A 12,759-nucleotide genomic window follows, 5' to 3' on the forward strand; every position below is an offset into this window, starting at 1 on the left:
TCTCAATCCATTGTTTCCGCAGATAAGCTTGAAAGTCCTTGGGAGAACTATTCTCCCCATTGTCAATTAGATATATGTATTTAGTAAAAAAGAGCTTTTGGGCAAAAGCTTCATTTTTAAGCTTTTGCCAAAAGTGCGCTTTAGTCATTTTAAGGCTTTTTGAACCCTTAAAAGTGCTTTTAATTTTTTTACCAAATAAGTAATTTTTTCTTCAAACGCGTTTTTTGAGTATTAAAAGTACTTTTAAGCCCTTTAAACGTAATTTCAAACAGACTCTTAGATTCATTGATGGGCTGAGTGACAAGTGGCATTTGTGCATAAAGGTCATGACTCGGTCTAGAGGCGGCAGAGATTTTCAAGAAACAAATCTCAAGAATTTTAAAATACTATTCATATTACACCATGAGATATAGTGTAAACAATCAATAATGTTTTTTTTTAAAAAAATCTTCTTTAAATGGCCCGAAATAACACTTAGCGGGATTTGCAACCACACATAATTTCACTAAAAATTAAATAAAGCAGTAAATAAATGAAATGCAAAAATTTTAGTGACGTAGTTTAATTTTTTTTTTTTTTTTTTTTTTTTTTAAGAATTCTTCAAAAGAATAATCATTTTGGGAGTAACCATGGTCAACCCTAAAAAAAAAAAAAAAAAAAAAAAAAAAAAATCATCTGTTAAGTAAGTAGAATTCGTGTTTATTTCTACAATCTACTATTAATCGAGTTAGTAAGGAGTGCTAGTACTACAAATACTAAGATTTTTAATCACTTGTAACATGTAAAACAACCAATAAAATCACAATGTTCTTTTGTTTTTTTAACTATACTAGGTGCAAACAAAAGTTGTATCATCTTGTGGTCTGCGTACACCATTCTGAGTATTGTTTTCTTGATGATGACATGATCATTTCGATTTGAGGGCTAGTGCAAGCTATGTGGTTATGGACTTATACGTGAGTGTTAGTCTCTTGGTAATTATAATGTGGCACTAGGTAAAGGATTTCCATTTGAGGTGGCTGTGGTGATGGACTCATATTCGAGTTGAACATTGTTGAATATGAATATGAATATGAAAGTGTCAATGATTAATATAATATGATTAGATTAATTAAACTTATAACTTGAATAATTTCTTAGCATGTTGTATTAGATCTCATTGGATATTGAAATTTCATCTTTCCTACACCAATTATTTAAAACCCAAAATATTTGCTCCCTCAAAAACGTCAAATCTACTTGAACTATATATAAATAAGTTGACACTAGAATACATTCGAAAGAAGCCCTTGACAAATAGTCCCCCTCCCAGCAGGTTAATATTAGTCTACAAGCCTTCATACAATTTAATATTAGTAAGCAATTGGGGTAGTGGCCCCCAAAAAATAAAACAAAATAATTTCAAACTGCAGCTCAGGTTCCAGTGCGTCTTCAAGTCGTCCTTCAAAAATTGAGCCAGTCTCAAGCTTTCAATAAATGTTGTGTACACTGAATCAATGAAACTGTATACGTACATCTGTTACATTCAATCCAGGGGCCAATGATATACCCATGCTCGTAATCCACAAAATGATAATCCTGACAAATATAACAAAATTGACATTTTTCCTATAATGTACAAATTAACTACTATACAACCCTGAACCAATGGAGGATGAGAAAATTCCTGATCTAAACCTTTTTTTATAAACAAATAACGTTATGATGTGGCTACTGAGGATTGGATCTTGTCAACGTGTATTCTTTTTCTTCCACCACTCAACTGGCTAAGCTAACCTTTTCAAGTGCCAACTCCTTGGTGATGAGTCTGAGAAGTACTTGCACAAGCTCTCTTATTCTTGCATTTCTGTTCATCAAAAAGATGGAAAGGATAAGCTTACTTCGTGGAACACTGGAAACAGCATTTGATAGTAAATTTTTATCATTGCACCATGCAATCTGAATTTTCGGGGTATATATATAATGCCTCTCACTGATATCATCCCTTTTGACATTATTTCATACTATCTCTCACCTTGATATAACGAGCTCACAGAAAGAGGGAAATAGAACAAGTAGATGTGGACGTTTGTCGTGGTTTTCCTCTGCTAGTCCACTTTTCAAGTATGGATCCAAGGGAAGAACGGATGCTGTGTCCGAATGAATAATCAGACAGGCCAGTTGTTGAAGGACAAAGATTATTTCTTCAAGCCTAGCTGCTGGCAATGGACGTTCCCCTGCAGGAACAGTAGAGGCGGTTCAAGAGGGTATAATCTTGAAGACAAAATGGACAGAAGAGGAACATTACTAACATTTGATAAATCATATATGAAGTTTTCAAAGCTACATACCTAAGTCATTCTCATCAGCGAGAAATCTGTTCAAGATGTATTCGCATCTGGTCATGAGCATCATGATTGAGATTTTGCTGACTTCAGATCTCGTCAAATTCCACTTGTCGGTTTCTTTGCTGTAACTCGGATCATGAATGATCAAATCAGTATTCCAAATCTCAATACAATTGTTTTGCCAGGAGTTAGGAAAAATACACTTGGTCCCTTAGAACTGACACCTCATTTGCACTTACACCCAAACTACCATTTGTTACCCTTGACCCCCTCCAACTACATTCTTTTTCTTCTTGTGCAGTTGGCACCCTTTACTTGTATTTGACGTTAAAGTATATGGAAAATGCCGCACGTGACGCACACTTGTATATTGTTTATTTGAAATACCTAAGGGGCTGGCAGAACCACACCGCAACCCTGGGGGCTAGTTCGGCCACCCCTGCATCCCTTTGGGGGTGGCTAATCCACCCTTCAGGCTTTAGGGGAAACCACCCAAAAAAAATAAATGGTAGTTTAATCGGGTCAAGTATCACAAATGGTAGTTTGGGCGACTATCTGCAAATGACCTAGCAGTTCATGGGGAGTAAGTCTATTTTTCCCATAAAAATATATCGAGAAAACTGACGCTCATGGATAACTAAAAGACATTTCATTCATTAGTAACAAAAAAACATCGTAAAGAAGTACAGGGGAAAGGGGATGCCTTATGGAAGGCAGTCAGGTAGACTGATAGTATCTGCACAAAGATGGTAATTCTAGTTGATGGGACCAACTGATTGCTCAAGGTATTTATTTCATTTAAAAGACCATTATCATACTATTTAACTTCATTATTTGCCTGCTGTGACAAAAGCATTTGGCATTGGCATTCAGGTCCCAGTAAAGCAGATGACCAAGAATAACAAAGAAAGATTGGAACCATCTCATAGACCGGAATTTGGACAAGTTCTCTTGAAATGGTCAGCCATCAAGTTTGATACCAAAGCAATAGAACACTAAAGTTCACATATTTAGATACTGAAAAATATGTCAAGAATAGGATCACATTACCTGCTCAAGGTAAATAACTTCTGTAAGCAAGTTAAGGAAAATCTGCTACAGTGGGAAGGCATAAGTTCCACAGTCTCAACAGGCAACGAGCACGTGCGTGATGCACAACGGTCCAAGGTGGAAACTAGTCGTTGCAGAATCTGTGAATAACAACAAAAGTTTTAGGAAAAAAAAAAAAGGAGAGAAAGAAACAAAGAAAAAGGAAATAAGCTGCTCTGAAGCCTCAGATTTGAAGCAATGCTTCTCAGGTTTCTATATTCGACATAGGAGAGGAGATTACATTTAGAGGTGCATCAATTGGTGACTTAAGAATATTGTCACCAAGAATGTTTAGGATGGCCATCTCAAGCAACTCATCAGCCCTTAGTGCTACAGGTGACAGAGAACTGGAAGGAAGAGCCCTCCCACAATATCCAACGAGGAATATTTCACAAACATCTGCAACTTCTTGCCAGATACATGTTCGTGCAGGTTTACTAATATTTGAAGTTGGTCCACCATTAACAGTTAATCTACTGACATCATCAACTAGAATGTGGTTGAAGCCTTCAACAGCTATTCTCCAAAGTGCACCATCTGGATTGTCTCTCCTTGTCATCATACACCTAAAAAGAGGATTGATCCGGTTAATTACTTGTGTAAATAGTTTTGAATCCTAAAACAAACAAGGAATAAATAAGAAACAGTTTAACAAGGATAAGTGCAAGGACGCTCAACCTTATGTATGCTATTAAATATTTTATTCTACATATCATTAACTATGCATATAGCTTCACATATGCTTCAATAGTCATTATCGAGAAATTCTTTGTTCGCCATGATCCATCCATTACCCATCCATGTCATGACACCATGAAAAAAAAAAGCTTTTTAAGTGTTGTTAAAAGAAGCCAGAACAGTGCCTAATCATCTCCAGTTACAATACGACACCGCATGTAGAATTGCAGATTCTAAAAGATTATCCCCCTCTAGTAGTAGATTCACTACCTACTATCCAAAAACTACCACCTTTTCCAAAATATTATAATTGAGAACAGGAAATTTAGCACCACAGACTACAGTAATTAGTACCTTCCAAGACTTTGAATTAACTCAGGAAATATGATATACTTCTCAATTTCTGGTGCCTGTAGGAAAAGATCTACCAGCACAGGAACAAGCTTTTCAGCAAACAGATAACTTGGGATTCCTGCTGGTAAAGCTGTTGTTGAACCAGAACTCAGAGATGGAGCTTCCACTTTGGTTTGTGATATGGAAGCAGTGCCATTAGGTATGTCATCAACTGTCTTCATGTTGGCATCTGTGAAAAATAGGGCATAAATTTTGAACTTGCTAGTTGAAGGTAAAATCAAAATCTAGCGAATGTTCCCGCAACTAAATTTTATACCTCGCATATGATCACTCGTGCTGGCATGCTCTGATTCATCTTCCTCATTTTGTAAGGGAGAATCAGCTCTTGGAAGATATATCAAAAGCTCCCGAAGGAGAGTAAGCCACATTGAAGAAATGTGCTCAGTTGGACATAACAGCGGTAAGGTTTCCAGTACAGTCCGTAGTATGGGTGGAATGTGTCCCTAGAGAAAAGCAACATGGATTTCAGGGAAAAAAATTTGATCCATGGAGATAATTGAATAGCATCAGTATTCCTGATGCGCTCCTGCTACTACTACTACAAACTCTGAGAAGTAGCTAACGGCTGTATCATTATTTTCTTTCCTTTGAAAGCACAGCAAGGTAGAGGAAGAGATGGCTACGTATGAGATGGCATAAGGACTCTGACAGAACTTCTGGGATGCAAGTTCAGGCTCTTACAAGACTAGCATGCTAATTCGTCAGCCAACTTAAATTTTCCACTGACGCTTATTTTCAAATACAATTGATCCCTCTTTCATTCCTTTTTTTAATTCATTTCTTTTACTTTGCTCTATTATAGAAAAGGAAGAAGGTGAGGAAGCTCTGACAGAACTATAGCACTACAGTTCTACTATCACTAATAACACAGTCCCACATGACAGCTAAACCACCAAAACTTGCCAAGAATACGTGAAAGTACAGGAATTGTAATAAAAAGATCAAAACTGATTCCTATAATGAATTTCTTGATACAGTGGACCCAATAGATTTGAAATAAATGAAGGTAATGTGCAAGACCATAATTCTCTCAAGGGTAGGGGAGGATGGTTTTAACAATGTGTCATTGCCACTTCATGCTAATTTCTGATCTCGACCAAGTACACTACTTGTTGAAGACATCTTAAATTCAACTTCCCTCAAATGACGTCTCAACTCTAAAACAATATCACATTCTTCTCGGTTCTCAATAGTGGCAGTCTGGCAGAAAGCATGGAGACCTTTTGACTTATTTTAGGCTGTGTTATTTTGATAATAAATTTTTTTCTCAGGTTAGAGAAAGTGCAGTACAGAATGAATAAGAAACAATGGCTAGTATATAATCAAAGATTCCCCCAAAAGGAAAAAATAAAAAATAAAAAAAAATAAAAAAGAAGGTAAAAAGGAAAGGGGTTGAGTACGAAATCATACTTACAAATTCAGTTTCAAAGCTATCAGTAGTTATTATGGCTTGCTTAACCACCAAATCTATGATTGCTAGCAACTGTGTATACATGCTATCATCAAACATCTTTTGTGCTTGGACATATAGTTCTCCTGTTTATACAAATAGAGAAGAACATAAGCATGTTGAAGAGCTGGTTCCCTCATAGTTAGAGTAGCAAAGACAACATTAACAGTTTCTCCTTAACCATATCATGAATACACTACGCAGGATAGTAAGGATGAATAACAGATACACCATTTCCATGCATTCACGCACTTGCATTATATGTAAATATTCGTCGAACCTAACCAAAAGTCCAAGTTGAATAAATGATTACCGAGACCATGTAAAATCTCCTGCTTGACCTTGCAGGCTGTATTATCGCTGTAGTTTGGTGACTTCTGAAGAACAAACTCATATGCATCAAGTACTGAGTTAAGGTATGGCTCCGGCAAGTTTCCCTGATTCATACAGTTTATTCAGTGCTATAATGAGTATACCTAATTGATGCTACTCAATTGTACGTATATTAAGTAGAAGTCAAAGAATGCTGTGTTAACAATGAAAGGCATTGTAGGGAGACAAAATGCAATTAAAAGACATTTTACTATACAATCAAAACAGTAGCTCTAGTTCAGAAAAATTGATGATTACCTTAAGAGAATGAGAAAGAACAGTTGTCTGTAAACAATTAATTGCAGCGAGAGCAACCTCTTTGCTACCATTTAAAATGCTATTCTTTACAAAAAGGAGCAGAGATTCCCATCCTGCAGAAATGAAACATAATCTCATACTTGTGGGACTCATAACAGAAAGATCAAATATATATATTAAAAAAAAGCCAGATACAGAAAAACTCAATGGTAAACCTACCAGACCAGAAATTGCTTAAGGTTTTGAGAAAAGGAAAGGAAGATCGTAATATTCGAGCTATTCCACCCAGGACCAGTACAAGTGTCTCATCCCACTGTTTCTGAGCAGTGTTACGACTGCATATTCATTAAAAATAAGGATATGTTATTACAATTGGGGTAAAATAGAAAAACCTTTCAAATCAAGATTAATATTTTCAACTTCACTTACCTATGATGTATGAGCATGTGAACAGCTTTTCCTCCACGAGTTCCAAGTTCTTTCCCTTGCCATTCATCTTTTGATGAAGTAGCAGCCTTGAACCAAAAAAAAAAAAAAGAAAAAAAAGAAGAAGAAAAGAAATCAAATTTGTAGAGAGTAAAAAAGCTCTCAACTTGATATTTAAATACCAATTCAGCTTACCATGTGAGAAGCACGATCTAATGTAGGGAAAACATAATTCCAAAGACAATCCTCCCACATACTTTTTGATAGTTTTTGCCCATGACTTCCGAGAGTTTGAAAAAGTGTCCTGACAGCTGCATTCCTGACCTGAAACGTAGAGTGGGTTCAGACATGATGGGTATACTAAACAGCCTCAATGGTGTAAATGTTACACAATCACTTTCATTGGAGGGGGTGAATGGTAACCAATATGCAAAACAAAATGGAAAAACTGGGAGGGATGATCCATAATTATGCAAGGAGAAGGGAAAAAGCAAGTTTTTCATTATCTGGAGAAGCTCCAATTTTCTACTTCTCTGTTCTGACTGCTCGTTAGTTTCATCTGTTGAGCAATGTGCTTCTGCATGTAATGGCAAAAACACAAGTAATTTGCTGAAAGCTTTTCTCAGGGCCTACAAGAGCTTTTGGCTCTCCCAACTGCAATGCCAAACTGGGCCTAAACATCCAGATCCTAAAGTTTCTAACTAAAAGAAACATAGAAGCACTCTTGTGCAAATTGAATCTACTTGAGGCATCAGTACTCTGATTATCTCTTTAAAGGCCACAAGAGACACATTTATGATGCTATAACTGATAAATCAACAAGCATGTTATAATATGAAAATAGTAGAACCATCCAAGAAACAATCTCTAGGGCATCGGTTTACACACAAATAAATGCCATCACTTGGAATCTTCAGGCCTTACTTTGACGAGTAGGCACCAATGAAAAAGTGTTTAATAGTACAATGAGATCAATTATCACAGACATGCTATCCTACCTCTGGCCTATCATCAGCTCCAAGCTTGTGAAGTAACGAGAAAACGGAGAATAGCAACTTGTTGCAGTCAACTATATTTATCAGGGAAGATTGCTCGTTCACAGTATAAGAAATGTTGAGTGCTAGTTCTTCTGTTTTTTCACCATCCATTTGCTTTGGAATAGAATGCACATCCAAAATTCCTAAAATATACAGTGAGCAAAAACCAAATACTTTTTAAGAAATTAAAGCAAAGGCAATTGATGAGCTAATTAGTTTACAATGACATTAACCTGTTTCCTTTTCCCCCCCATGCCCATGAACAAGCCCCTTCGCAATGAAATCAGTTGCAGTCCATAAGAGGCCGACTGCAGTCAAGCTTATATTCAACTCTGTCTTTTGAGCACTGTAGGCCCCGGTCACATCTAAACACCTGCAATATTCTGATAAATATCAGTATGACCAACATGTGTAAACAGTGTTCCACATAATTCTCCATGTTGCTTTTTTTTTTTTTTGATAAGTAAATATGATATAAAAGAGCGCAGAGGGGCGCAACCCATATACACGGGAAGTATACAAGAGAGCGCCTAAGAGGGAGAAAAATGAACAAGAAAATCAGAGAAACTAATTCCTATAGGAGCTAGCCAAGCGGCCGTCCAGGAATACAAAGTAAAGAAGAAAAAATGAGTCAAATCCTCTATAGTCCTAGTGGAGTTTTCAAAGCATCTAGCATTCCTTTCATTCCAAATACACCACATAAGACACAAAGGGATCATCTTCCACACTACCGCGCTTCGAGAACTTCCTCCCGACCACCAACAATCGAACAAGCCCCTCACCTTGCAAGGCATGACCCAAAACAGCCCAAACCGATCAAAAATAGTATGCCAAAGAACACTTGCAATCTCGCAATGGAGAAGAAGATGATCAACCGACTCTCCATTCTTCTTGCACATACAACACCATTCCACTACCACTATGTTCCTCTTCCGCAGGGTGTCGTGAGTCAAAATTTTGCCTAAGGCCGCGGTCCACCCGAAAAAAGCCACTCGCAATGGCACCTTTGTCCGCCAAATGCTCTTCCAAGGAAACAAATCATGATCACATTTGGACAAAGCCTTGAATAGGGACTTAACCTCGAAAATGCCTTTCTTAGACGAAGACCATCGAATACAATCCATAGCACCTAAGGATATCTTGTACGAATACAACCGGTCAAAAAAGGAGGAAATCAAATCCATCTCCCAATCCTGAACCGATCTCACAAAAATGACATTCCATTCGACAACCCCATTCCTCCAAATAAAGTTATCCTTCACCCAAGCTTCTTTATGTCTGGCTATGCTGTACAAAGACGGGAAAGCATGCTTCAAAGAGGAGTCCCCACACCAGATATCATGCCAAAAGCGAACTTTTGAACCCACCCCCACCTCATAATGAATACCTTTGGCAAAAAAATTCCAACCTTGCCTAATGTGCTTCCATAAACCCACACCATGGGAACCCGAAACCTCCTTTGTGCACCAACCACCCTCCTGATCTTCATATTTAGCTTTGATAACCTTATACCATAGAGCCTCACTCTCATTAGCATATCTCCAAAGCCATTTACCCAGAAGCGCTTGATTAAAATGATGCAACTTACGAATGCCAAGCCCACCATACCGAAGGGGACGACAGACTTGATCCCAATTTACAAGATGTAGCTTATGCTCTTCTCCCACCCCTCCCCATAGGAAGTCTCTTTGTACTTTCTCAAGTCTTTTAGCTACACTTATAGGAATTGGGAACAGAGACAAAAAGTAAGTCGGAAGATTAGAGAGCGTACTCTTAATGAGAGTTAAACGGCCTCCTTTAGAGAGATACATTCTCTTCCAACCTGCCATCTGACGCTCCATTTTTTCGATCACATCATTCCACATAACCTTATCCTTATGTCCCGCCCCAAGAGGGAGACCCAAATACTTCATCGGCAAGTCGGCAACACTACACCCAAGAATATTAGCTAAAACCCCTATGTTCTCCACCTCACCAATAGCCACAATTTTAGATTTACCAAGATTCACTCTCAAGCCCGACACAGCTTCAAAACATAGAAGAATGAGACGCACATACCGGATTTGCTCGATAGAATCTTCACAGAAAATCAATGTGTCATCAGCAAATAAAGAGGGAGAAACCACTAACTCCGATAACCCCCTATTTCCCACCGAGAAACCAGTCAAAAAGCCTTGGTCAACCGACACATTCACCATCTTACTCAAGGCCTCCATAACCAGCACAAAAAGTAACGGAGAAAGGGGATCCCCTTGCCGAATTCCCCTTGAGCTATTAAAGAAGCCTTCCGGAGAACCATTCACAAGGATGGAAAATCTTACCGAAGTAATACACCACTCCATCCACGCCCTCCACCTCTCACCAAACCCACACCTACGCAGCAAATACAACACAAAGTCCCAATTCACATGATCGTAGGCCTTCTCCAAATCTAATTTGCAAAGAACACCGGGCACCCCTGACTTCATGCGACTATCCACACTTTCATTTGCAATAAGGACAGAATCTAAGATTTGGCGGCCCCCAATAAAAGCATTTTGAGAGTATGATATGATCTTACCCAACACAGTTCTCATCCTGATAGCAAGAACCTTAGAAACAATTTTGTACACCCCTCCCACCAAACTAATCGGCCGAAAATCCTTCATCTCCACCGCATCTGCCTTTTTTGGGATCAAGGAAATAAAAGTTGCATTCAAACTCCTCACCAATTGCCGTCTACGATGGAACTCGGCAAAAACCGCCATGACATCATGTTTGACTACACCCCAGCAGGCTTGAAAAAAAGCCATGGAGAAACCATCTGGACCCGGAGCCTTATCACCATCCATGCCTTTAACCACCTCCCAAACTTCCTTTTCCTCAAAATCTCTTTCCAACCACCTATTATCCTCCTCATCTATGGACAAAAAAGGCTGGTTGTCCATTCTAGGTCGCCACGTGCTTTGTTCCGTGTATAATCTTTGATAATAACTCACAATGTGAGCTTTTACCTCAGCTGGATCATCGGAAAGAACACCATTAATACGCAACTCTTCCACACGATTGTACCTGCGGTGAGAGTTTGCCATCTTGTGAAAGAAACGAGTATTGCGGTCCCCCTCCTTGAGCCACAAAGTTCTCGATTTTTGACGCCAATGGATTTCTTCACAAAGCAAGGTGTTCTCCAATTCTTTCACCATATCCACCTTTCGGACCTTTTCCTCCTGTGCTAACCCTCTTTCCTCTGCCAATTCATCCAACACCTGAATACCTCCCAATAGCTCCTTTTTCTTTCTCCCAATGTCCCCAAACTCCTCCTCATTCCACTTTTTCAAATCCAATTTGAGAGATTTCAATTTTTTTGCAAGCACAAAACTAGGTAAACCCTCAAATGAATAAGTTCCCCACCAAGAGCTAACCTTATCAACAAAGCCTTCGGCTTTAAGCCACATATTTTGAAATTTAAAGCTCTTATTACCTCCACGAGGGGCCCCACAATCCAATAATAAAGGGAAATGATCGGATATCAAGCGCTGAAGTCTTCTTTGTGACACTGCAGGGTAATGATCTTCCCAATCCGAGGAAATCAAGAAACGGTCAATTCTAGACCAGCTCTCATTTTCTTGATTATTAGACCACGTAAATTGACCCCCCATCAAGGGCATGTCCACCAAATTGTTCTCTGAGATGAAATCCGAGAAATCCATCATGCCAGTGGAATAGTAAGAAACACTGGAGCGCTCACTAGGGAACCGAACGATATTAAAATCCCCTCCAAAGCACCAAGGAACCTCCCACACATTCATCAAACCAGCCAACTCTTCCCAAAAAGCCCTTCTCTCCCCATCCTCATTCGGACCATAAACCCCCCCAAAAGCCCACTCCCAATTATCCTCCACATTTTGAAAAGAGCAAGCCAAGGAGAAATGCCCCACATACTCCTCCTTACACTCCACCACCCTCCTATCCCACATCAATAACATCCCCCCCGACAAACCATTCGACCCTTTAAACTTCCATCCTACATGTTGGCCTCCCCAAAGACTATGAACCACCTCTCGGGAAATATCCTCCATCTTCGTCTCAATCAAACATACTACATCTACTTTCCACTCTTTCAATAAACCCCTAATACGCAACCTTTTTTTGAGGGCATTCAACCCTCTCACATTCCATGCTACGATATTAAGCTTCATGATCCACCAACGTGCCCCTCTCACCATCCTTAAGCTCCTTTAATCCTGTTGGGGCTGGAACATAGGCAAAGAGGCCTCCCAAATCAGCATCGCCCTGAATCCTAGAAGCTTCAATAGAGTTGAACAACAGCTCCAACTCCCCTGTCTTTCCTTCATCTGAAATACCAATTTTAGGGCAGAAATTAAGGCAATTTTTAACTACCCAACTTGAAGGCATCAAACCTGGCCCTAACTCCTCCAGCCCAACAGAATCTGAGATACTTTCCTCTTCCAGGCTATAGCTAGTCCCTAAAGGCTCCATTGCCGGCATACATTCCACTCCATTTTTTCCCCCAAATAATTGCGAACTCGTACTGCTTGCCTCCCCCCGACAGAATTCCTGGGAACAGCTCCCCTTTACTTTCCCTTTATTCCGACCAGAGGGTATCTCCACACAGAGCTGATCACTACCCACACCCGTACTTGCCCCCCCCTCTCTTGTCTCCACAATACACATCGGCATGTTCTGAGTGTTTTCCCGCCAGAATTGC

The 12,759-nt window shown here is 39.2% G+C and overlaps 1 protein-coding gene across 5 annotated transcripts in view; it reads right to left on the minus strand.

Annotated features, from left to right (window-relative positions):
- Positions 1-1,224: 1,224 nt before the first annotated feature.
- Positions 1,225-12,759, minus strand: part of LOC132168844 (ARM repeat superfamily protein) — a 51,732-nt gene continuing 40,197 nt past the window's right edge. For 3 of the 5 annotated variants that reach the window (XM_059579904.2, XM_059579902.2, XM_059579905.2), the window contains 16 exons: positions 8,285-8,424; positions 8,013-8,194; positions 7,210-7,338; positions 7,018-7,103; positions 6,808-6,923; positions 6,589-6,701; positions 6,272-6,395; positions 5,923-6,044; positions 4,765-4,951; positions 4,449-4,677; positions 3,658-3,982; positions 3,378-3,517; positions 2,331-2,449; positions 2,015-2,216; positions 1,777-1,846; positions 1,225-1,466 (listed from right to left, as the gene is read on the minus strand). In XM_059579904.2, the coding sequence (XP_059435887.2) occupies positions 1,353-1,466; positions 1,777-1,846; positions 2,015-2,216; positions 2,331-2,449; positions 3,378-3,517; positions 3,658-3,982; positions 4,449-4,677; positions 4,765-4,951; positions 5,923-6,044; positions 6,272-6,395; positions 6,589-6,701; positions 6,808-6,923; positions 7,018-7,103; positions 7,210-7,338; positions 8,013-8,194; positions 8,285-8,424 (2,398 nt within the window). In that variant the 3' untranslated portion in view covers positions 1,225-1,352. Of the gene's footprint in view, positions 1,847-2,014; positions 2,217-2,330; positions 2,450-3,377; positions 3,518-3,657; positions 3,983-4,448; positions 4,678-4,764; positions 4,952-5,922; positions 6,045-6,271; positions 6,396-6,588; positions 6,702-6,807; positions 6,924-7,017; positions 7,104-7,209; positions 7,339-8,012; positions 8,195-8,284; positions 8,425-12,759 lie in introns of all 5 variants that reach the window. The other 2 variants (XM_088516393.1, XM_088516395.1) reach the window with 2 other exon arrangements.

Source organism: Corylus avellana, chromosome 1 (assembly GCF_965113065.1).
Source record: "Corylus avellana chromosome 1, dhCorAvel1.hap1.2, whole genome shotgun sequence".
Lineage (NCBI taxonomy): Eukaryota > Viridiplantae > Streptophyta > Magnoliopsida > Fagales > Betulaceae > Corylus > Corylus avellana.